Source organism: Crocodylus siamensis, chromosome 5 (genome assembly GCF_052110815.1).
Source record: "Crocodylus siamensis isolate JL-2025a chromosome 5, ASM5211081v1, whole genome shotgun sequence".
NCBI lineage: Eukaryota > Metazoa > Chordata > Crocodylia > Crocodylidae > Crocodylus > Crocodylus siamensis.
In genome coordinates, this window is record NC_143399.1 from 89,187,911 (window position 1) to 89,214,185 (window position 26,275).

Here is a 26,275-nt window from a genome sequence, read left to right on the forward strand (position 1 = left end):
CTTGAATGATGAGTGGCATGAAATGCATTTTTTGCTGCATACCGTGTGACAGGTAGTTGCATTTTAGTTTGGGTAGTAGCAGTACATCTGGAACAGTGACTCTCAACCACAGTGCTCCCAGGTCCTTTGAAGGCTGCCATGAGATGTGAGGCGATAAACTGTGCAGATAAGCTTGTCCCTGCCTCGATGATCCCCCAACCCCATTGCCAAACCCCTGTGTAAGTATGTAAGTATTGTAATATATAAATTCATTTTGGAGATTGAGTGCTTCTCAGTTAATGAAACTTATGGAGAAGTGCCTCAAGTCCATAAGGTTGAGAACCACTGATCTAGAACAGCTTGTGCCTACGAGAAGACTGAGTGTGCAAACAGGTGTAAGAATTGTACTGATAGCACAGGATATTGATACCAGCTGTTATGCTCTACCTGTTCTGTCCTCAGGGTTTTGTAGTGCCACAAGGGTACTAAACCATCCCAACTTTAGCCCTGCTTTATTCACAGTCAAAGCTGGGGTGATTTAGCTACCTTGTATTGCTACAGCAGATTCATCAAACTCATCTGGTTCTGAGTAGCACAGGACTGATCCATGGGCCAGATGAATGGCACGGGGCCAGCCCCAGGGCTCAGATCAGGCCCACAGACCCCTTGCTTCCCCTGCATGCTGGATCCAGCGCCTACAGCCCTTGCTCCATGTGGTCTGGACTGCACCGCATGTGGCTCTCTCTTTCTGGCTAGATCCAGGGTATGTGCCTCATGAAGCATGGGCCCTGGACTGGCTGTAGTGTGCCAGCATATGGGGGACCCATGAAGCCCATACTCTGACATACCGGATCCAGTGCCTGCTCTGGCTAGTCCCAGACTGTGCCACATTCAGTGCTCACTCTGTCTAGAGTGGGCCCCATGTACAGCATTGTCCTGTAGTAGTGGGTGCAGCAGGCACTAGATCCAGCATGCGGAGCATGGGAAGGGGTACCCAGACTGGCTTCACATGGGGATAGCACTGGGGATTAAACAATGTGGCTCTGTGGACTCAGACCATATCTTTAATACCCATCTACTACAGGCTCATGTAATCATAGAGAAGTAGGGTTGGAAGGAACCTCCAGAGGTCATCTAACCTATCCCCTGCCTGAGGTAGGATCATCCCCATCCAAACCAGCCTATGCAACCTACTGTCTAACCCAGGGGTGTCAAACATAGGGCCAGTGGTGCTGCCCCAGACCCACACGGGGCACAGTGAGTACTTATGGCACAGGTCTGGTCCATGGGCCAGTTTGGGTCCATGGACCTCCTCCCCTTGCCCCCATCATACCTGACCTGGCATGCAGATTGGCCCCACATTACTGATCAACCCCATCTCTAACGTCTTAGCAAAACTACCCAGTCAACTCTGACACAGCACAAGACTTAATGCCATAAACTGCTACAGTTAAAGCAGGAGGATCATGATGGCCAATGTCCTGCTGCTATAAAAGCGATTAATATGTGCTCAAGAGAACCAAGGAAGAGGGCCATGCCCCCAGCAACAGAGGAAAACAAAGATCCCCAGAGTTCATACCAATCTGACCATGGAGTAAAATCCTTTCCTGGCCCCAAATATGAAGACTGGTCTGACCCGGAGCTGAAGGGCAAAAGCCTCTGGGTAGGAACCTCCAGGTTTAAGTAACAGCAGGAACAGTGGCACATCCCAGATGGACAAGTTACATTGCAGCAGCTGCTGCATGCTCCTGAGCAGCAGTTTCCCTTTCATTTTAAAGCAGCTAAAATGTGCATTTTTCTACAATCTGTATATTTTGTCTGGTGAAATGACATTTTAAGCATCCAGGAAGAAGTTATTGGCTCACTGGAACATGAACATCTGGAATTGTTCTGATAAAACCAGGATGAGATCTGATGTTTTCTTAAGGCACCAATCACATAATATGCATAGTAAATTTACAGGAACTAAGGAGCTACATATGCTGAAATAGTTTTGCGTGAAGCACTTAATGAATAACTTCAGCTAGTAAATTCCTAATATGTGACAGTTTGTTCACATACATGGCTCTAATTTCTCAACATTTTTTATCCATATATTTATTTTTCTGTATTGTTAGAAATAGTTCATTTAGCAGCATAAGTGTCTCTGAAAAATGGTGCCAGATAAGAATCTGCTGCTCTGGAGCACTCAGAAGCTAGAATTTTAATTCCAGTTGAGAATTTTTGTTTCTAGAAATTAATGCATATATGTATGTCAATAGATTTTTTTAAATATGTATTTTTTAATGTCCTGAGCATATCATATTTGAAAATATTGTGTTGTGAATGAATAGTTATTCAGAACACTGGGTGCTTCTTAGTCCCTTGGTCTTATGAAATGACTAATGATAAAACAAAGTCTTCGCTTATTTGTCTTTCTTTTCTCAGGTAATAAAGAGAATATCTGGTTGCATATTGATGCAGCCTATGCAGGGAGTTCTTTCATCTGCCCTGAATTCCGGTATCTTCTAAATGGAGTGGAGGTGAGTGGTGATATTTTTTTCTTATACCACCAAAAGCCCATGGATTTTAAATCTCTAACTTCCTATGACTATAACATTAATGCCTGTCCTGCTGTCTTTATGATAAAAGGACCAGGCTACTACCAGGCTACTACCTGCTGTAGAAATTTGTTTTTCAAAATGGTATTGAAATAAAGTTGAATCAACCAAGCACTCTGGAGTGTGTTGTGGACGTGGGGGCGTTGATTGTCCATGATAAGAACTTTTTAAAAGGGTAATCTTGATTTTTTTTTAAAGTTGTAATAATTAACATCTGCTTTTTTATCTGCTCATCTGTTTACATACTCAGGGACGGGACATACAGAACTAACCTGTAGCTCTATCTACAGCAGTCAGGGTTTAATAATAAAACTTTCGCTAGATGAAATTTTCTTCCAATGAGACGCCGGCTTCTTTTCTCTCCCTCTTCATGAGTTGCCTGGCACTTGGGCACTTAGATAAGCGTACAGCAATTTCCTGAAGCTTCCCTCAGACTGTCAGATAAGTCCTTGTCTTCCACGTCAGAGGAGAAAATATCACTGTTTGGTAAAGCCAGAAGTTTAAACAGAATGGTACCGATAGGTAGAGACTAATAAAAAACCCTAACAAATAAAGCATTTTTTTTCTGTCTTTTTTATCAGCAAATGAAGCTTGCTGTAATTTCCTGTGTGGGTTTTTGTTTTTTTTTTCCAATTACTTTTATTGGTTCCTAAAGGAAATGAATCAGCCTCCATGGTATAGTCCCGCATCTGTCAGGGTTTTAACTATTCAGTAGCTCTGAATAGGTTCCCTACCTCACACATCAAGGGGTAAAATACCCTTTTACATGGCAGTCACCAATTTCTTCACAAAACATTAGGAAAGCAATGTGAGAAGACAGTTACAAAATGGGGCAATGAGGTGTGGGTGCCTTCCTGAGGTTTGATCTAAATCTTGCCTTGCTCAGTCCTGTCCTTTGCAGCAAGGGTGCTCATTTTTATCCCTTTTCCTTACACCAGCCTTTTGATATTTGAAAACTGCCATGATATCCATCCTTAATATACTTTTCTCCAAAATAAATATACCTAGTACTCTCAGCCTCTCTTTGTACAGCTTGCAGCCCAACCCCTTTGTTATCTTTGGCTAGGTACAGACATATAAAAAGCCTGATGCAGAAGTAATCAAAGCTACATGGGTTTCTGTAAACAGCATAGGTTAGTTTAGAAGCAAACAGAACATGCATTTGCCCTTTTGTCGGGGGCATGCAAGCTGCCTGCACTGGCTGAGGCCAGCAGGAGGATGCCAAGCACAGCTAAGCAGGTGGGCCACCCCCAATCAGCTGTAGGGCCCATGCAGCAAAAGCCTCCATTTCCCACCCCACCACCCTGCCTGGCTGCAGCTCACAGCTCACCACAGGCAGGAGGCAGGGGTGGGGACAAAGGCTTTGCTGACTCAGCTCTGTGAGAGCCCAGGGAGCAAGTGCTAGCACGACTTCCTGTGAACAGGGGCTAACAAATGGGGTGCTACAAAGATGCCTGGGATGCTGGCATACAGCAACCTAATGTGAATCAATAAGGGACCTGGTACAGAAGTCCAATGCACCAGTCTAACCTAAACCAATTAAATCTGAGTGTACATTGATCCAGGTCTATCTTAGACCAGTTTCCACAATTTTTAAATCAGTCTATGTGCACTGAATTTCTGTTCTGCTATGAGCATAGACCAGTTTTGGGGCATTTATACTGGTTTACATGTAATGTCTTTACCTAGCCTTTATCTCTGCCTTCTGGATCATCTCTAGTTTCTCTATAACCTTAAGAGGTGGGCCCCAGAACTAGATCCAGTACTCTACTGCAGCTTAATCAGCACTGAATAGAGTGATACTGACTCCTGACTCCCTCCTGTGCACTGCATTTAATGCTTCTCTTAATCCAGCCCAATAGCTGGAGTGTTTTTTTTGTGATAACTCATACTACTCACTCAAGCTGAGCTAGTTATTCACTATAACCTTCAGATCCTTCTCAGCAGTGCTACCGGCCAGGTCATTATCTCCCATTCTATATTGTGTGCAATTGATTTTTCTTCCCTAGGTGTGGCATTGGCATCTTAAAATTATCTTTGTTGAATATCATCATTTTGTGGTCAGCAGTTTAGTCTTCTTACTTCTTATTGTTATTTTTAATTCTAAACCCATTCTCCAGGGTGTTTGCAGTTTCTTCTAGTTTCATGTCATCTGCAGACTTGATCAGGATTCCTGCATCCAGGTCATCAATAAAAATGTTAAACAGCATCAGATCGAGAAAAGACCTTGTGGAATGTCGCTTGCAACCTTCTGCCAGTCTGACCTTGATACAATTACACTAGAAACAGACAATCCATTCATCTCAGGATATGTTGTATCCATGTTTGTCCCAGAACAGAGCAATGTCCTGGCCTGGGATATGCACATTTACATAATGCTCTTCAGAGTTTGGTGAATTGCTGAATGCACTATTGCTTTTTCTTTCTACATTAATTCAGTAATGCAGTTCTGGGACAAGTGTTCAGATGCACTTTGCAATGTCGTTAGCACCTCTTATCCCATGAACCTTTTTAGGATTTATCTTGGAAGAATGGACATGGGTATCTAAATGTTTTCACTTTGTCCTGGGATAAAATGGTTTATCTGGGGGGAAATGTGACATATGTTTGTAGCCTTATAGTTACTCTTTGCTTGCCATCATTCAGCCCATTATATATTCACATACCAGTAACTCTATCTAGCCCGCACTTCTTATGAGAATGTCTGGTGGGATTCTTTTAAAAGCCTTATTCTACTAAGTATTTGGAGGGAGAAAAAAGATTTTTCTGACCACCTATAATACTGCGACTAGTCTATAAATACAACATACCATTCCAGATCTAAATACATGGCATTTGTGTATGGGTGTATTGCACATATTCTGTGCATGTGTATGTGTGTATCAAGTCTGCAGATGAAACAAAACTAGAAGAAACTGGAAACACTCTGGAGAATGGGGTTAGAATTTTAAAAGATTTTAATAAATATACACATGAACACTGATATATGAATCTCAAAATATGTATAATATATATAAATGTATGGACCATATAATACTATATATTACATTATATATTGCATATATATTATATTACATTGTATTTATAATTATAAAATTAATATTTCAGTCTGTGAATGAGTGAATTCTAGGACATCTTTATTAGAAAACGAGGTACAATTACAATGATATGTTGTTTATATTAAGATAGAGATGTTTTTATGTAGACTATATAAAAAGAATGCAAACATGTTAGAACACTATTGTGAAGCACTTTGGAATAGGAACTTAGGTTGCCCAGACAGCCTGAATTTTTAACCTTGTGCATAGGCTTATGCTCATGCTTAAACTCAGCATAGGCTTATGCTCATGCTTAAACTCAGGAAAAGGTTTAAGCATGAGCATAACTTTAAACATGCAAGTAGCTCTGCTGACTGTTAAGGTTTATATGACAATGGGGTGGTAGTGTTTGCTGTAGTCCTCTACAGAGAGCTAAATTTCAACCAGTATGCATGTACAACTCTCATTTGCTTTACATAGAGTTACATTATGATTGAAGGTGCAACTGGGGAAACTGGCAGTGCTGCTGTAATATGACAGAGAACTTTTTCCTAATGCTTTTTTTCTTCTTTTTATCATGTCAGTATGCCAATTCACTTAACTTTAACCCTCACAAGTGGCTCCTCATCAATTTTGACTGCTCTGCTATGTGGTAAGTACTACAGAATATGGAAGGTTATCAGTGATCTTGATCTTTGTGGGAAAGCACACTGTCTCCCCAAGGTTAGATGTTCATTCTGGTTGTATAGACGCATGGAGTTTTAACCAATGCCATAAACTGTGAATTATTCACATCAGTCATACTCTGTCATTAACTGAGGTTGCAGAAGGCTAGAGATGGCTCTGAGCCCTGAAGTCTGGCTTCAGAAACGGGAGTTTAGAGTATTCAGATCTGTTCCATTCTGTACTCACCCCCTTATTTTCTCCTAATTCAAGGTATTTCTCATATGCAAAGCAGTACTAAACCTGTATGTCTATATCTGCACCCTCTGGTAGACTTTAAATTCTCCAGGTCACAGTGCCCTACTACAAACATATTTTTCCTATTTAGGTCAGTTGGTGATGGGTATTTTTACTCTGCCTCATGTGTAGTGGTAGTCAGTCTCAGTAGACCAAGATTACTCTGTGGCTTAGCCTAGCCCCAAGAGTATAATTATCTCATGATGAGATGTCTCTATGGATGTGTGTAAGGGCGGGAGGGGAGAAAGGTGGAATTCCTTTACTAACTTCCCCCAATTCCTACTCATAACTCAAAGAACCTAGTGTCAGAGAAGCCACTGATGGAGTGAGGAAATTAAGCATCACAGACATCCATCATATATGTTAATGTGCTACAATTTAGAGGACATTTAGGCCTTGGGTCCCATCTGCTGCCATTAGTACTTTTTGAAAATCTCCCCTTAATTCTAGACTCTGCCCCAAGTTAAGTGAGAGGCAAAGACTTTTTTAGACTGATGTCTGTTATTGAGCCAACTATGTAACCAGAATTAGAATTAGACAAGGTTTTGAATATAACATATTCTTTGTCAGGCCTCTGATCAATGTCTCACATTTGAAAGCTTGTCTGATTTTATCCTTACTACATAATTTGTCCAATAACAGCTATCACCCTGAGAAATGCTTTCCTCGCACACAATTTCTGGACCATCACAGCTATATCATTGCTCTTAAAGTACTTAAATGTATTTTTAAAAATTACAAAGCTTTCTGTTGAACTGTACTGCTTTCCACCTGTCAATGTCTAGATATTTTAAAAAGTGTGGGTGTATGTGTGTGTGTGTGTGTGTGTGTGTGAAAATAATTACTATAAAAGAATGTACTCAGAAGTCACAGAAACCTTACATTGGGAAATTTCAAGCTGTTTGCTTTAAATTCTTCACTTTGCATCTTGGACATTTTGAATGTAAGTTTAAACTGGATTTCCTAATTGTGTATTTGTGTGACTTTTTGGGGCAACAGATAAATTCTGTAATAGGGTAGAATTTCCTAGATAGCATTGAACAGTGAATGCATAGTACTGCTTAGATTTGTCTATAATACACCGTTTGGTAAAACCTTATGGAGAGAGACTGGGCTCCTCCTGGATTCTAGATGCATGCTGACTCTGGCCTTAAAACTAATAAAGGATACATAAGTTTATCCTAGGCTCCTACATCTTGTTCAGGCAAGGGTGTAAGGGTTCTGCATATTGTGTCCAAGGGTGATGCTCAAAGTTTGGACCTTCAAGCTCAGTGGTTTGGTTTTCTACAGTAGGGGTAGCCAACCTGCAGCATGGGTGCCCCAAGTGACATGAGCAGTTTCTGTGTGGCATGCAGCAGACTGAAGAAGAAGCAGATGGGCAGGAAGCAAAGGAGCAAATTGGGCAGGGGGCACAGGGAAGGGAACAGAAATCAGACCAGCAGATCAGGCAGAGAAAGGGGATCAGAGTGGTACTTGGGGTGAGTATGGGGCTAATTTGTGAAATGTCTGCCAAAAAGGTTTGTCCCTACTGTTCTAAGGAGCTCAACATTGGCGTGTCCCATTGTGGGGAATGGGTGCTGAGCAGCTCTAAAAATCTTACCATTTTCATTTAGGGACCTGCTTTAATGAACCCTTCTTTGAGATATTTTGGCCTGTGTAGCCTGCCTTTTCCTGATCAATATTTTCCTTTGGAAAAATGGGACATAGAACTGCTGCCTCATATGTGTTTCCATTGGTAGAGTGGGAAACCATATGTGCTGGGTCTATGATTAGGCCAGTCTGTTTCCTTCTGTTCCTGGAGCCAGCAATTCCCTTGCCCTCTTTGAATAGACCAGTTCTATCAATCTGACATTGTCATTACTGTAGTAGGCCAGTTGGCATCAAGAAATAGAAGAATTGCTCTGGGCAGGTTTATAACTCCGTAAGCACAACCCCCTTCTCCTGCTCCTTTGTTACACTGTGTGCCCTCAGTGAGACCCCACCCTTATCTGCTCATCATAAAACATAACAGTAGTTCCTAACTCATTGGAAAGTCTTGGGGAAAAAGACCTCCACACAGAAGAGCAACTGTTGTTCTAAGTATGGCAGCACATGTACCATTAATAATCCTGCTTTATTTTCCTCCAGTAATTTGAAGGATTTCCTTATTCGCCTGCTAGATTACTGCTTTGTATTGCTGGTCACACTCACTCATGATTTAACCTTGATAATGTTTCCTTTCTGAGTACATGCTCTATATCAGTCGCCTTCTCTTCCTCCTCTTCTCAATAAATTGCCTTTATGACATACATGGTAAATTGGCAGGAGTGGAAAAACACTACTGAGACAATCCAGGTCTCCTATGCTCTTTGTAAAGCAATTATAGAAGGTTCCTCTTAAGCCAAGATTGATTTCTTACTGTAAGTAGCCTTATTAGGCATTTTTTTCTATTAAAGGTGTTTATGTTGATACACACAACACAAATGCACACAGGGCTATTTTTTTACCTGTCTACAGAATTTGGCAAGGTATTTAGACAAAAAGCCAGAGGCTGAACCAATTCAGCCTTTGCAGGTTAATCTAAGCTGCAATTATTGAACCAATAAGCAAATGAACAGACATTCACTTTTGTTTCAGGAAGTGCAGCCACACACGTGCAGTGACTCAAGCCAGAAGCCGGGGGGTGGTAGACCATGGCTCTTCAGGATGTAGCCAGCATGAGCTGTGTGTTCGCTTCCTCTTCTGGTTTGACCTTAACCAGTTGATTCTGATACTACATTCAGCCAGGTTTATCTTAAACGAATTTCAGCCATTTTGAAGGTGGTTTATGTGCACTGAACTTTTATTCTGTTACAGGTTTAAACCAGTTTCTAATCACTTAAACCAATCTGTGTGTAACTTGTATCCCTAGCCTTATACTGTAGTTAGAGCTATGGTATCTGAGCACTTCAGTCCCAAAGCATCAGACATACATACATTCCTACAGTTTAGTAATATGTCTGGTCTAAACCCAGGAGACCAGATGAGATAAAAGCTCTCATCAAATAGCTCTTCCTGAAATTTTTAAAATATTTCAACATCATTAAGGCCTCACTTCAGTGAAGTCCTTTAGCATATTCTTATAATCCCATTGATTTTAAAGGGAGATAAACATTTGCTTGATGTTAAACACATGTATAAAAGCTCTGCTGAACTTAGATCTTGAACTGCAGCCTAAACCTGGTCTAACTCCAAATGCTACCTCCCTCAGCACCTGTAATTCCACTGGGTAGAAGGATGAAAGATTAAATATAGTCATAAAGACTAGAACTGAACCATTTGTCTCTGAATGAACTAAAAGGAACTTAATCCCAGGGAAGCTAGTATCCTTTAGAAATCCCTACTATATATAAACTTAAATTGTCAAAAGGAACGTAAATGATTTAGGAGCCCAGGTCCCATTGAGGTTCAATGGCACATGGGCTCTATGTCACTTAAACACTTACCCCCAATATAAATGTTGCCATTTCTTTTCTATGCAAGGTGATTGTGTCAATCTAACCTTATTGCTGTAGTAATACTTTGGTAATAAATAATCTAGTAGCACTATCTAACATAAGTAGGAGGCAATTTCATTATACTGCCAGCTTCTAGCTCCACAGAAAGGAATGGCTAATGGAGCGACATAAGAGAGTATTATTTTCCATACACAAATGGCAGGTATATAGCAACATGACAATACAGGTCAGCTGGGGCTTGGGCATCTGTTAACCATTTTGGTTTGTTCTGAAATAAGACAGGAATAAAATTTTGATTGTATTCAAAGATGACAAATTACTTCAGGTTAATACCCAATAAACTGTTGGTTCCAAAGTAATTTTTTCTTTTTTGGGGGGGTGGGGGTGGTTTATGATTATCTTAATGTACAAAAAACCTAGTTTTCTTTTGTTGAGGTTCACTGTGCATGCATTTTTAAAGGAAAGTGGCTTTTTATAGATTGAAATTAAATTTTACATGCATTTGCTCTATAATGTGAAGTAAGCACTTTGGTTATTTTCTTTATCATTAAAACAGATGATAATTGAGGTTGTTAAAAACTCTAGTTGCACAGTCAAAATAAAATAATCACTTTTCCTAATGATTCTCACTACTCTGTTCTCAGGAATCTTTATTGTACTCTCAGTCTTAAGAATTTTAATATGCAAGTAACTGACATGTTCCTTCTGGGAGGCCCAAGCTCCATTCCCTGCCCAGCCAATGATGTTCTGAGTGATGCTTAGCAAGTCATTTCACTCTGTGGGACTCATGGAGGGAATGTGCTCATTGCAGGTTCCACCAGGTTACTTGTCATCTAAAATTATTTTAATACAGTGGTACTCAACCTCTGGCCTGTGGACCAAATCCAGCCCAAGGGAACATGTCATCTGGCTTACAAGGCTCCTTACCAGTCCCAACATTTGGGAGCAGGGGATTGATGGCATCATTAATTGCCACAGCTTCCCCATGCTGGATCTGGCCTGTGGACTGACCCACAAGATCCTCCACCACTTATCCAGCCCACAGGGCCAGAAGTTGAGCACCACTGCTCTAGCACCACGGCTTGCACTTCAAGAGGGACACAGAGAATCTGGAGAGGGCTCAGAGGAGGGCCACTCACATGATTAGTGACCTCCTTGAAAGACCCTATGCGGGGAAGTTGAGGGATCTGGATTTCTTCAGCCTTCACAAGAGATAGTTGAGGGGAGACCTTGTAGCTGCCTATAAGTTTATCAAGGGGGGGACAACAAGGAACTGGAGAAGTGCTATTTACCAGGGCACCCCTAGGAGTAACTAGGAATAATGGGTACAAACTAGTGGACAGGAGAATCAGGTTAGACATTAGGAAGAATTTTTTTACAGTAAGGATGGCCAGAATCTGGAATGGGCTTCCAAAAGAGGTGGTACTACCACCTAACTTGGAGGTCTTCAAGAGGAGGCTTGACAGTCACCTGACTGGGGTCCTCTGACCATGGTCCTCTTTCCTGCCCCCTGGCAGAGGGTCAGGTACAATGATCCTTTGTGGTTTCTTCTGACTCTACAATCTATGAATCTATGAAGAAGTATCATTAACACCAACATTTATGATAGCCATGAAATGGATTAAGGTTTGTGAGGCTAGAAAAGGAATAGCCTGCCCACCGTATCTATATCGGTGATAGAAACAGATGTTGAGACGTGAGCTTGAGTTTTGCCACTAACCACTATTTATTTGTCCTTTCTCTTCAGAGTAATCCGTGTCTATTCTTTTCATGCAGGGTGAAGAAGAGATCCGATTTAATAGGTGCCTTCAAGTTAGATCCACTTTACCTGCAGCATAACCACCAGGAATCTGGTACTTTTGTATTTAAAAGAAGATGATCATTGTTTTATACACACTTATTTTAAATGAAAAAAAATAGCTAAAGACTAGGGGCAACACTTTCAAAATCATCTCTGTCCCATTTCAAAAGGTGACTTAGGACCAGATTCTCAATGGTTGTGAGCTTGCAAACATACAGATAGATTTCCAGTGAGATTTTTAGTTGATACAAATACAATGGTGGTTGGAGGATAATAATTTTATGATGTTCATACTTGTCAGTGGGATTTCTCCAGCTCCATACCAACCAAGAATATGTGCTGGGTTAATATTTGTTGTGATCTGGATGTGATGATTCAATTGTGTAGGTGGCAGGGTAGATATATGCATCTTTACAGACTAGCAAAATAAGATTTTATATACAGGGAACAACCTTTTGTGAACCTAAGTGCATTGCATAGGTCATTGGAGGGTGCCATACCTTGAATATGCCTGGTCCAAATTTGAACCATCCATTTGAGCCAACAGTATGCTCTTGTTGCGAAGAAGGCTAACGGCATACTGGGCTGCATTGTCTGCAGATTGAAGGAAGTAATTATTCTCCTCTATTTGGCACTGCTGAGGCCACATCTGGAGTACTGCATCTAGTTTTGACCCCCCAGTACAGAAAGAATTTAGACAAATTGGAGACAGTTCAGTGGAAATAGCTGGGGAGCTAGGACACATGACTTATGAGGCAAGGTTGAGGGAACTGGGCTTATTTAGCCTGGAGAAGAGAAGACTGACATGGGGGGGGAGGGATTTAATTGCAGTCTTCAATTACCTGAAGGGGGTTCAAAAGAGGATGGAGCTAGACTGTTTTTAGTAGTGGCAGATGACAAAACAAGGTGCAGTGGTTTCAAGTTGCAGCAAGGGAACTTTAGGTTAGATATTAGGAAAAACTTTCTCACTAGGAGGATAGTAAAGCAGTGAAACAGGTTACCCAGAGCAGTTGTGGACTCTCTATCCTTGGAATTTTTTAAGACCTGGCTAGAGCAAGCCTTGGCTAGGATAATATAATTGGAGCTGGTACTGCTTTGAGCAGGGAGCTGGACTAGATGGTCTCCGGAGGTTTCTTCAAACCCTAATTTTCTGTGTTTCTATTTAGGACCCCAGTTACTCTGTGCCTTATTCCCATTCGTCAGTGACTTCCTTAAAATAGGGGCCACGCTTTTCAGATATGTGTGCCCAAAACTGAGCTGCTGATTCCATATTTAGGCATTTCAATAAACATGTCTGGGTTTGTCAAGGTATTGAGCATCTCCAGCTCCCATTGACTTCAACAAGGTTTAGGGGAGCTCATCACATCTGAAAACATTTTTATTCAGTTCTCTAATTCTGGGATTTGGCATTTAGTAGTATGCACCCAGCTTTTTAACCACTGCTTACAAGGTAAACAAAGTGACATTTTAAACCTCATTTATCTATCATTCAGGAATTTAAGTGAGTGACAAAATACATCTATCTGTGTGCAATTACTCTTAATAACCATGCTGCAATTATGTGTGCCCAAAAGGGGAAAGTCTTTATTTTGTCAGTAATTATAATTCTGTGTGACTTCCATAGTCATGCCAGGAAGATTGTATGAGCTTGCCTGGCAACCCAGGATACAGGTCATATCCAAATGGCAGCATTAGGAAATTACAGCTTTGTATTCTATTGTGAATACCGCATGTGCTCCCACAATTCTGTTCCTCCTGGTTAAATACAAATGGAAGAGTAAGGCTTGTAATCACTAGGACAAGGACTAATCATTGATTGCATTATGCTCTATAGCTTCTGAAATGTGTTACTAGTGGGTCATTAGGTGACATAAAATTATGCGCTCATCAGAGGTTGCCTTACTCTTTACTACCAGGCTTGCAACTATTAAACTAAAATGGTCATTGAGATGTAGAGGAAAATGGGTGTCATCAAATTACTTTGCTACTCAGCTGAGACCCATTTGATCTTCCACTGAAGTCGGTGGAAGTCTTTCCCTTGACTATAATGAAATAAATTTATTGTTGTTGTTAAAGCAGTCCTTAAGGGTCCTGCTGTCCTTGGTTTTATACAAATGTTCAGTAAAGAGACAGTCACTTCTCTCAAGAGCTTGGTTATGATTAGAAGGAACAGACTAATGGTGGGTAAAGGTAAGATTAGGCAGTTATAATAAGGAGTACATCCTCATGTACCTAAGCTGTATACCCAAACGTAGCTTGCCACTGCATTTGGTTGTCAGGTAAGAATGACACTGCAAGAAATACTTCCTTTTCCCCTATAGATTATAAGAATGGTACATACGGCATGTAACTAGCCAGGTAAGTACATGTGATACAGCAGGGATATAGCTTATAGTCACGTTGTTCTAAGAGGCAGAAGCAGACAAAACTCTTGTGCTAGAGGTGATATATTTTATTAGACCAACTAAATAGTGGCAAAAAAATATATATTTCTTTGCAAGCTTTCAGGTCCAAACATGCTTCTTCAGGCAGAGGAGAGTGAACATTTTTCATTGTAATCCAATTCAGACAAGCACTGAGGCACATACTTAAGTCACATGGTCCAACTTACATGCATGGGTAAAGCAGAATAGAAGTAGTAGTAGAAGCAGTAATAAAGCTAAGCATGCTCTTAAGTGTGTCTCTAAATAGGCTTGGAATTAAACATGCCCCTTAGCACGTTTCTAGAACTGAGGGCAGAAGATCTGAGTTCTGTTCTTGTCTCTGTCACAGACTCACCACATAATCATATACAAAACATTCAAGTTCATGTCTCAGTTTCCTCTAATGTGAAATTAATTCAATTAACTGATTTGCAAAAGGAGATGCACCTCCTGACTCTTGGTAATTGAACAAAATATAGCTATCCTTATTCTAGGCCTGCCTCACAAGGATGTTTTTTGGCGTTGTCAGTCAGTGTTATAAAGAGCTTTGAACAAGACTTTGAGAAAAAACAACAGAGAAATGCCCAACATTATCCTCTGAGTAGAGCTGATGTTTGATTATCATTTAGAGCTCTCAGCCCTCCTGAGCGACACACCTAGGAACAAACAGCAAGTGTCTGAATAAACACAGTGGAGTGGTTAGTAGCACAAAATCCCTCTTGAACATGTCTTTGATTCACCAGAGTGAAGACTGAGGAAACTTTATGACAGAGAACCTGTGATGAACCAGTGACCTGTTACTATTCTTCCTTTGGCTTCCACTTCACAGAGGCAGTTGCGTCTCTTACATGTCAATTATTTGATGCCTTCTAGACAAGTGTCCCCTTGAAACAGGAAAATAAATGCAATGATTTGAGCTAGCATTTTCACAGGCCTCAAATTTAACAGAAAGGAGACTCATTGCTTCTCATGAAAACTGCTTAATTTTGGCTATTTAAAAGCAGGTATAGTCCCACCAATTAAGAAGCAGGTGAGCCCAAGATGTCAAGGTGCTTCCTCATACATGCTCTTTTGCTTCAGCTCCAATAGCTTTTGGTTGTACTGAGTACCTTACAAAGGGTAAAATGGCAAAATTCTCTAGTATCTGGTTTTTGAAGTTAGAGTAATTGGATTTATTTTTTCCCCCTCTTAGGTCTTATTACAGATTACCGGGTAAGTACATCATTAATAATTTGACTTTAAGATGTTAAAAAGACAAAAGAAGAGCTGTTTTTCTATTTTTTTTTCCTCATGTTTCTTAAAACATCAGCACTTTTCTGCCAAGAAAACTCAAGCCACGGACAGGCATCACATTTTTGTTGGGCAATATACAAAGCCTTTTCCAGTTCCTTGTGGAAAAAAATAGTAATTCCACCATAATGTGGTAGCTCTTTCAAAAAGTAACTTCACTGGAGAATGAGTTTTCAAGCAGTCAGTGTAATGCCTGTTCAGATTTATGTAGCATGATGAGAAGCCCTAGGATCCCCCATTATCCCATAGTCCTCTGCTGTCCCTTCCTCTTGCCAAAGTTGGTGCCTGATAGCTCATCCAGTGCGAACTGTCAGAGAGTCCCGTGGGGACCTTCTGCTGACTGTTCAGACAGTCTTGGCTCTCTCTAAGACTGTTCAAGTGGCATGACCAATTCCTATCAATTCCCAATCCTCTCCAGCAGCTGCCAGCTGACCACTGACTACCAGTCCCCTTCACTGACAGGGAAGAGGACAACTTGTCAGTTATCAGGCTCCTTTGGGGACAGGGGGAGCCAAGGAGAACCTCCTGTAGCCCACTAGCTGAAAAGCTTGCCTTTGCAGGGACTTTTTTGCTCCCTTGTAGGGCTGTGCAAAGCTTTGGTTGTCAATTCGATTTGGAGGAGGTTTGGACCGATTCTGTGGCTGAATCTCTGAATCCGAATCAAATTGGGACACCCATTAGAAGGTCCAAATTGAATCCAAAGCCTCTGAATTGATTTGGAAAACATTCAGAGAGATTTAGAGATTCAGATCAACCAGGGAGAGGCAGGCACAGCCGGGCAGCTGCAGGTTCCCCAATGACTCCTCCAGGTATGCCTGTCTCTCCCTGGGCGAAGCCTTGGGAGAAGCCCCCATCACTGCCCTACCCCATCCCTCACCCGGCCCCATCCTCCCGGGACTTTAAAAAAAGGGGGAAAAGCTCTGCACTCACAGGCTGCAGCAGCAACAATCAGGGCCTCTGAGGGCTTGTAGCAGAGCCCCCCCCCATGCAGTGAGAGTGTGGCAGTGGGGGGCAGCAGGGATAGGCATGGCACAGGTGCAGCACAGCCCAGCAGGCTGCTGAGTGCTGCTGGACTCCAGGTGACTGCTGGAGCCGCCCTAGCTCCCAGACAGTGTGCGGTGCCCTGCCAAGGCACACTACACCCACACGATGCGACAGCTGCTATGCAAATGCCAAGTGGGGAGGCGGTGATCCCTGCTATGCCCCACTGCCCTGCGCTGCATGGGGTGGGGCTCTGCCATGAGCCCTCAGAGGCCCCAGTTGCCACTTCTGCACCCAGAGAGTGCGGGGCTTTTTTTTTTTTTTTAAGTGCCGGGAGGCTGGGGCTGGGCAAGGAATGGGGCTGGGCAGGGCAGCCACAGGGGCCTCTCCCACAGCTCCCCCGACCTAAGGAGAGGCAGGCACAGCTGGAGGAGCCATGGGAGATCCTGCAGCTGCTCAGTTGTGCCTGCCTCTCCCTGGCTGATCCGAATCTCTGAATTGGCACCGAATCTCCAATTCTGATTCGGCCTAATCAAATAGGGACAGTGATTCAAATCACCGAATCAAATCACTCTCCTCCGAATTGGCTGAATCCAAATTCAATACTTCCCTATTTGTACAGGCCTGCTCTTGTGCCAGAAGGCTGCCTGCACACCCACCCTCTTGTCACTTTCTCAGAAATTTGAAGTAGAATGTCCATCTGTAGCTTCAGACTGCTAATCACTTAAGAGTAAATGTAAAACTCCAAACCCTGTTTATCTGAAAACTTTTTATCTGAGGGCAAAAGTCACCTCTCAACTGACATGAGATTTATATGTATATATAGCTGCCTGATAGATTGGCCAATGGCAGGTATCTTCCTGAACATATTCTCATCATGCCATAGCACATAACATTCATATTTTATTCAAATTATTTTATATAGCAATTGTTAAGGACATTTTGGGGGGCAATACCAAGACCTTAATCTTAAAATTTACTTTTTAAAAAATATAGTTTTTTGTTTTTGTTTTGTTTTTTGCATTCTGAGTCCTTTGTGGTAAGTTTGGTAAAATTATGAGGTTTTTACAAGATGTTACTATGCACTTGGTGGAGACATTAATGGGAGTTTCAGAAGAGTGATAAATACGTGGTTTAGCCTGGGGGCCTTTCTTCTGATACCTCCTCCCTTTCTTACTTCTACATTTTAAGTGCTTAAATGTTTGTACCAAAGAATTTGTGAGCCCCCAAACATTCTTTGATTACTTGATGCACCTCAAGAATTGTCATCTAGTTTTCAGGAACTGAACATATGATATATGCCAAAACTGTCACGTGGCATGTGCTGCATTGTACCCAAAGCAATGACTTCTGACATAGATCTCCTTCTCTCTCAAATGCAGCACTGGCAAATCCCTCTGGGCCGAAGGTTCCGCTCCTTGAAAATGTGGTTTGTGTTTAGGATGTATGGAGTCAAGGGACTACAGGAGCATATCCGCCAGGTAATCCTATTATAGTTCCTTTGACAACTCAGGCCAAATCCAGACAAGTGAGTACACGCCTGGTGTGGCATCTCAAAGCAGTTTGAGATGCCACAGGATGCACACTTAGAATGAAAAATGTTCCCTACATGGCATATTTGCAACGCAAACTCTAAATTTGATACTGGGAAATCCCAGTATCAAAAAAAACCACATCAGAAAAAAATGGGACATGGTGTACTCCTGGAGTGTGCCCAGAGGCAATTGCAGGCTGGGTCCTCCAAGGAGATGCTCCTGCATCTGGCCAGAACATCTTTATGGCTATATCTTTGCATGCTGGGGCAAATAGAAGTGAGGCAAGACTGCAGTGGTGGCTTGGACTTAGGCTCTGTCCCAGGTAAGCAGGGATGTGGGGGAGACTATGCAGGCAGGGGAGACTGCTCAGGAGGCGTGGGTCCCCTGCCCATCCCCTGCATGGTGCGCAGCCCTCCTGCAGCAGCAGCACCAGCAGTGGCTGTTGGGGCACTCATTGCCTGCTGTTCGCAGAGACCCCCAGGGGTGTGGCACCACCTCAGACCCAGAGGCTGCACAGGGTGCTGGCCCAGCCACTGGCACGCACCCTCAAACAAGACCAGGCTGCTCATGCTGTCACCCACGGCTCCTGGCGCTACAGGCAGAAGCCATGCACTCCCGGGCCAGGCCAGGTCCTGCTCCCATGGAGCTGGTCTGGCCCAACAGTGCGCGGGGCATATGGAGGCAGGACCTGGCCTTGCCAGAAGATGCACACTAGTGACTGGGCCAGTGCCACGTGCAGCCCCAGTTGAGGCCTTCCCACGAATGGCGTGGGGATTGCTGGGGCCTGTATGTTCTTGGGGCTTGTTCATGGCCTTGGAACTTTTTTTGCACATTTATTACTATGAACATGCAGTTAAGATATTGTTGTGATGGCCAGAACTTTTTTACGAGTGTAAATGTCCTGCTAAATGACGTGCATCCTCCTGTTGTACTGTATATGCAAAGTAAAATTACAACATTTTCTATCTTTCCAAAATGAAGAGACACAGGTAGATCCTGGAGTTAACTCAGATTTATGTACAGGTTCAATCTGGTCCAATGCACCTGGCCCTCCCACAGACATGCATTTTTTAATAAAAGCTCCAGTTTTCATTAAAGACTAATAAAAGATCCCTAAACAGGATATCTAATAAGATGCTGCTGCAAATCAGCTGTCTGCCTAATGTGCATAAGGAGATGGCTCTATCCTAAATTACCACTATTGGAACAGAGTAAGGACAATATCCTTTTTCCCTCATCTATTTCTCTTGGGAAATGCATTATAATGTCCATTGATTCAATTTACAAACATCTAAGAGAGATTCTGGACCTTACGGGGAAGCACATTAGGGGAGTATTCAAATGAGAGGAGTAACAACAGTAGCATTTTATCATGTAATCAATATTGAGGTCTCAGGCTTCTTTTGTATATCCTGCTAAAGTGAAAGTAGGCACATGATTTGCTACAGTCAGCCTGTATTGCACTTTTTGCTAGGTTGGTTTCACTGGTGAGGCTTTGAAGGCTGCAGCTAATCCAATTTGCTGCCAAGATTTTTAAGAAGCACTAAATCTCATATAGTGCTGGTGTCAGAGCTGGAGCCTTTACATTTATTACATATACTTTATCTGACTTAGGTCTTAGTCTTTCTTATTTATATTTAAAAACATGGTACAGGCTTTCTCTTTTTCCTGACTCTCCAAGTGCTCACAGAGCAAATGCTTGTCCTTCAAGCGTCTCTTAAACAGCATCTTTGAATGGGTTCTCCCATTGGCTTTGGCAACAGTCCTCTAGCAGACACAGAAATATTAGGGCAAGTGATTTTCTTTGTAAAGCCACTGACTAGAGAAGACAAACTGAAGAAAAATAATTCAAAATGTTCCTGGCACTTTTCTTTATCTTAAGTACTTACATTCTTATTTGAGGTACTTATAAAGTACTCAAGTGCCTTAAGTACTCATAGGTACTTATAAGAACCTATGCATTTATATCATTACGTCTTATAGACTTGCTGGACTGTATATGTGTGTGCAACATTATTTCTTTAAGTACTAGAAAATGTTGTGGGATATTTTTAAATTGTGATCATCACCCTTGAGATTTCAGTATGGCTGCATGGGTGTAACTGAGAGCAGATTTGGCTTACTGTGTACTTTGATTTAGACTCAGATTTTTCCATGTGGACAGGAGGAGGTCTCATCACATTCTGTGGGTTTCACTGTTTCTCTTTAAAATATCCTTGGGGGGGGGTTGTTTTTGTTTTTTCAATGTTCAGTGGACATGCACGTGCATGAACAGTTTGAGATCTTTGTCTTGTAGGAATCTAGGTAGTCTTCTAGATCAGTTGCTCTTCTGTGGGCTTGTAGTATGGTGCAGATTGTAGCAATAGCCATCAACAGCCTGTCTCTTTTCCCCACTTCTTCACCTGCTTCTTTCCAAGAACCATTTCACAGTCCCGAAAATATAATAGTGATTTTTTTCTTTGAAATAGTAGTAGTAATGAGGAACTTCATGAAATCTGGTACTGGTTTATACTGCAGAGCTATAAACAGATTCCCAAAAGAAAACACTCTTGAAATTTAACCTCACTTTACCATCCCTTGTCATTCTTAAAGGATTTTTATAATTCCAGGCTTTGTGAAGTTGTTTCCATTTAAACATATGGTAACATCTTGCAAATAACAGTCTTTGTACTCCCAGTGTTGGCAAAGCCATCTCTAGAGAGAACAGCCAGTACTATTGCTTGGGTTACACTTGGCACTTTTTTGTGTCACAAGATGATCCCTAAAGTTGCCAGACCCATTTCTCAGTTATCGTTTTGAGAGACAACAGGCAAGTTTTCTTTTGGTCACATATTGCAGTGAATGTGGGTCAGAACATGATGTTTCTGCCGTCTCAGTGCACTAACAAGGAAGAATCCAAACCCTGGAGCAGAGCTATGCAACAGCTCCCTGAGCTGGAACATGGAGAAGGGGCAGTGAACTTGTTTGAGACATGATCAGTAGGCCAATGCATGAGGCTATCTGCTACCTTTACCCACACCCTGTGGTGGTAGCTGCAGCCTGACTGTGAGACAGCATAGCCGGGTCTTCTTTGTAGGCTTGGGGATTAAGATTTATTTTCCTCCTAGCTAGTACAGAGGTCACCCTACGCATGTTGAAGTCTCTTTGGAAAAATGAGAATTAGGCTTCCAAATAATTTAAAAGTTTTACCAAACTTTATCCAGTGTTTATGCAAACTATCCTTTTTTATTCAGACTCCCAGGATTTACCTTAACTTTTGAAAGTTTGAGTGATTTTGAGCTCATGACAAGCTTTAGCAGGGAAAAGTATAATCCTTCCACAATGATGGTGTGCTTATAAGTGGATAAGATTCTCTTTTTGCAAACAATATTGGTTTTAAATATTTTTGAAATTGAAGGTTCAGGATCAGCTCTCTTTTCTGCCTTCCATCTCCTCAAAGTTGCAAACCAGTGTTTTTTCTTCTTAATAGTATGTTTTAAACTTTGGGATGTTTCTTGTGTTGTGGCTTTAAAGCCCAGTATCTGAATGAGTGGATAGCCACTGTGATCTGGCATGTATTTGTGTTGAGACACAGAGATTTAAAGAACAAAATATTCCTTGGATATGAGCACCAATGACTTTGATTTAATTGTAGCATCACTCCTCCTTTTTCTAAAACCATCCAGTTTATATATCTTCTTCATTTACAAAACAGAGTAGCAACACAATGCAAAACAGATTAAAAGGGATTTGCGGGGGCAACATCTTTCAAACATGGGTGGGGGGAGAAGATTATGGGTTTTGGAAGTAAATTCCAGGAAGCAGGAAGGCAGGAGCAAATACCTTAAGAGAATTAATAACAGCACCCAGAATTGTCCTGCTGTTGCTTTCTATGTGAAATGCAGACAATTGCCCATTTTTAAATTATGCTGCTCTAATTCAGGATAACAGGTCACAGGTGAGAAGTTTATCATTAGATAAGCCTTAGAATGCCCTATCATTAATACCTGATCCATAACTCTATTTTAAGTTAATTTATTTTATACACAATTCCCTGTGAACATTCTAAAAATTCATTCCTTTAAAAGCACTGTCTGTAGCTTTTGAAGCAATTAAATTCCATGGCTGTGTCCAGATCTGCAGGGGCATGCGCTTGCAGCAGCACAAACAGTAGCGGCACGTGCAGTTTGGTGAGGGATAAATTGTCCCACTTGGGGCAAACCACCCTTTCCCCAGCTCCTCCTAGTTCCCAATGTGCTGGAGCAGCCAGGGCACAAATGGAAGAGTAAAGACACTTTGGCCAGCAGTCAAAGCACCTTCCTGAAGGACCAAGCTGCCGCTTTTTCCTGTGCATACTATTGTAGCTTGCACTGCTCCACCTTTTTTCCTCAGCACTTTTTTTTTTGCTACCAGGAAATCCTGGTAGCAAATCTTGCCCCTGCCCTGCAAATTTGCAGCATGGGGCACTTTTTAATGTTCCAAACGTGCAGTTTGTGGCACCGCAAAGAGGTCTGTGGCACCACAGATCACATGTGCCTGCATGTCTGGATGCAGCCTGTATGAGCTTTGTAAGTTTTTTTTTTTCTGTTCTTCACTTATAACAATGAAGCAAATACCACTTAAAAATCACAGCTGAAAATTCACAGAGAGAGGACTGTTCTTCTCTGTAGCCACACCAGCTTGGGCTATTATTCGGTGAGGTATCATAAAGTAAGCAGACTTGAGTTGGGTCAACACTTATCTGTGAAAACCTTGTAGTGTCACAGCTAGGGAAACCTAGTATCTGTAAAAATGGCTATTGAAGACTTGGTAGGTAGCACTTTTCTGAATACAGAACCCCTGCTCAAATAGGTTGTGCTATGAGGAAGCGGCACTTATGCAGGGATGGGCGAAATGTGGCCCATGGGCCGGATGCAGCCCGCCAGCCCATTCTGTCTTGCCTGTGGGGCCCCTAAAAAATTTAGAAAATGAATATTTATCTGCTCCTGACTGCCTGTCATGTGGCCCTCGATGGCTTGCCAAAACTTAGTTCCTGAAATAATTGCCCTCTACCTGAAATAACTGCCCACCCCAGCACTTATGCCTACAAGATGCTAGCATTTGTCAAAGATGTCCTGACATCCTTTTTCCAAAAGTTTTGTTGATATCCTGTCCAAATTTCCAAGTTTCAAGGAAGACACAATCCTTTTTCCAAATACTTATAGTCCAAATTAGGACAACAGGATGTGATTTAGTGCTACACCTTCACAGGTACAATACAAATGTGACAGCCCAGAAGCAGTATGTGTGTGCACATTTGTGTGTGCATCTGTGTGTGGGTGCATATGTGTGTGTGGGGAGGGGGCGGGGGAAGAGGCCTTGGTTCCCTGCTGCTCTATTGACTATTCCATTCTTAGAAAATTGCTTGGGTCCAGCAGCTCACACACATTTCTCTGTAAAGCTGTCTAACATGTCCCTTCACCCATGTTATTTTCACCCCTGCTCTGGCATCCCAGAGGGTACTTCATAGAACAGTTTGGGAAATTATTCCCAGATGGTTAAGGGCTTTTGTGCCCAGGGTAGAGCAATGACCCACAAGTGCACCCTAGGTAACAAAATAAAAGCTTAATCTCCAAGAAGTGCTGGTTTCTTTTAACTGTGTGAATTTTTGTTGAAAGCTTTCTCAGAAGACAGCATGCATATATGGGTGTTTAAGGATGGATTTTAGTGAAAAGAGGATCATTGTTTGACATAAAACAGAAAAACTGGTTCAGACAGAGGAAGGAAGCATAAAACGAGACCCCAAGATGGGAATGGGGGAAGAGCAGAAGGGCAGCCAGTAGGACGGGGCTTGTGTAATTCATAGGGGAAAAGGAGGTGGAATTGTGCAGAACTTTGAGCATGTTAGGTGTGCCATTGATAGCCTCTGAAATGACAGATGAAAAGCAGCATTGTGGATGGCCCAGAAGGCAGTAAGATGAAGAGGAAGCCAAGAGAACAACAGTGCAGGAGGCAAGGCAAAGGATGACCAAATGGTGTTTGCATGTGTGTGTGCATGCATGCATGCACACATGTACATTTGCCTACATGCAGATGCATGCAAAAATTGGTGTGACTGACTTCACCGCAGCGCCGATCTATGTGCCACACCATACCAGCTTGCATCAGATCAACATTCAGTGTTCCAACGTGGGTTCTATGCAGGGGCCTTGCATACTCTTCTGAAATGCGGGGCACGGTTGAACAGAGCCCCCTCATGAGCCTACGCTCGCACCCACTCACAATCACTTCTCCCATTCACTATTACACAGACCAGTTCCTCTTCCATCTGCAAGTTCACATTATATTCCCCAGCACATTATATTCCCCAGACCATGTGGTAATTGTCTACCTGAAAAAAGTAATATTAGAGAGGATTTTTTAGTTGCTTTTAATGAAGATTGGCAGTAGGAATTGAGGATAGCCAGTGTGACAGGCTAAGCTATCTTTCACAGACCAAGCACAAGGGCTCTTCAGGACACTAGGGTGACATGGTCCATGTACCACAGTTAGGATATCTGTTCACTAACAGTTGAAGGCTGAAAATGTAGTGTACTAAACAACAATAACATTTTTTCTTGTACTGTATTTTTTAAATCAAAATAATATTTTATAATGTATGTTAAAATAAGCTTAAAGGCACAGAATGAGCCAAGTGTCAAAATCAAAGAAACTTGTAGTTAATGAAATCCACTCCTTCAGGAACTCTTGTCTTTGTGGCTCTGCTTAACAGAACTCTGAGACTAGCATGAAACATCATCTCCCTAGGATGTGTCCCCAGTTCTACATGCAGGACGTCCTTCTCACAAGTTGTGTATGCTGCTAATAGGATTGAACTACCTTGACTCCTCTTGTGAACAGTTATCATACCCTCCTGCAATATTTATCTTGGAGAGAGAAGACTTAAATCTAAAATCCTTTTGATTTTTGTGGATTTCAGGCATCAGTTCCTAATGAGATCTAACTCTTTTGTGTTTACTCTGGTTTGGATTACTAGCACTGCAGCTGTCATGGGCAAGTTTTTGTGGTTCAGTGGTGTGGGGCTTTGGGTGGTTGGCAGTAGTTGCTCAATTGTAGAGTATATTCAGACTTTTGGGAAATTATGAATCCCTCCTTAACTGTGTAAAAATTCAAAGTGTCTGCTGCCCCCTAGTGTTTTTGCTAACTTCTCTTTGCTGTTAGAGATCATGCAAAAATTATGGTGCAACTAATTAACAGGAGTTTCCACATGCAGTATCCATACAGGAATGCAGCAAACTTCCAGCACTTTTTTTCCTGCGTTATCCTTTTTTCTAAAGGGTTTTGATTCACTAGCAAATTATTTAGTGCAAAAAAAAAAAAAGAGAGAGAGAGAGAGATTGAGCTACTCCCTTGAAAAATGTACAATAGCAAATTAGGATTCCTGTACTGACTACTTAAACTGGCTTCTGAACTAGTAGTTTTATTCTTTCCCTACTCAGTGTAAATTGCTATTAATTAGTAAGTAATTTTACCCAAAGACTGAAAAATTAAGGATGTCAGGATTTTGGCCACTATGTTTAATGGTATAACAGTTAGCCAGAGCACATAAAATGTGCTATTGGTGAAATCTTGGCCTCACTGAAATTATTAGGAGTTCTACATTGTATTGCTTTGCTGGACCAAATGTGCTTGGATTTGCATCCTGTGAATTTCCAGATGGCTATACAAGAGGTGTGATTCAGAATATAAATATTGAATAAATACATATATCATGGCATAGAAAACATACTAGAATATAAGTGTATATATTTCTTCCAGGTTTCAAAGTTGCAAACGCATTATTATTTGCATTAATAATGTTAATGTCCAGGTGTCTCTAATGTGTTTAGAAGTAATATTTTTGTGGAACCATAAAGGCTTCCAGTTTAATTAAAGAGTAGTGGTAATAAATGAGTGCAAGATACAATAGGGAGGAGATGGCAAAAATATAAGAAGAGATTGGTTATGTGGCCTATCAAAGCATCCATTTGAAGGTTTTGAATCAAAAAAGATTTTTCTATTTTAAGATATAAACAAACATCAGACATCTGTAATTAAAACTGCATAAGCTTTCATTATAATTTCTACTTCACCTTGATTATGACTTTTGGAAAGTCCTTATAAGCTGAAATATTCAAATATTCCCTGTACTCTCTGCCCAAAACAAAAGGTTCTCTTTATTTTTGTTTGATATC

General features: G+C 41.6%; 1 protein-coding gene across 1 annotated transcript in view; it reads left to right on the forward strand.

Annotated features, from left to right (window-relative positions):
* The window catches only part of DDC (dopa decarboxylase), an 80,794-nt gene that overhangs the window by 43,056 nt on the left and 11,463 nt on the right, over positions 1-26,275 (forward strand). Inside the window, exons 8-12 of the mRNA XM_090049659.1 lie at positions 2,407-2,501; positions 6,202-6,269; positions 11,830-11,906; positions 15,470-15,489; positions 17,931-18,029. Coding sequence (XP_089905785.1) covers positions 2,407-2,501; positions 6,202-6,269; positions 11,830-11,906; positions 15,470-15,489; positions 17,931-18,029 — 359 coding nt within the window. The remainder of the gene's footprint in view (positions 1-2,406; positions 2,502-6,201; positions 6,270-11,829; positions 11,907-15,469; positions 15,490-17,930; positions 18,030-26,275) is intronic.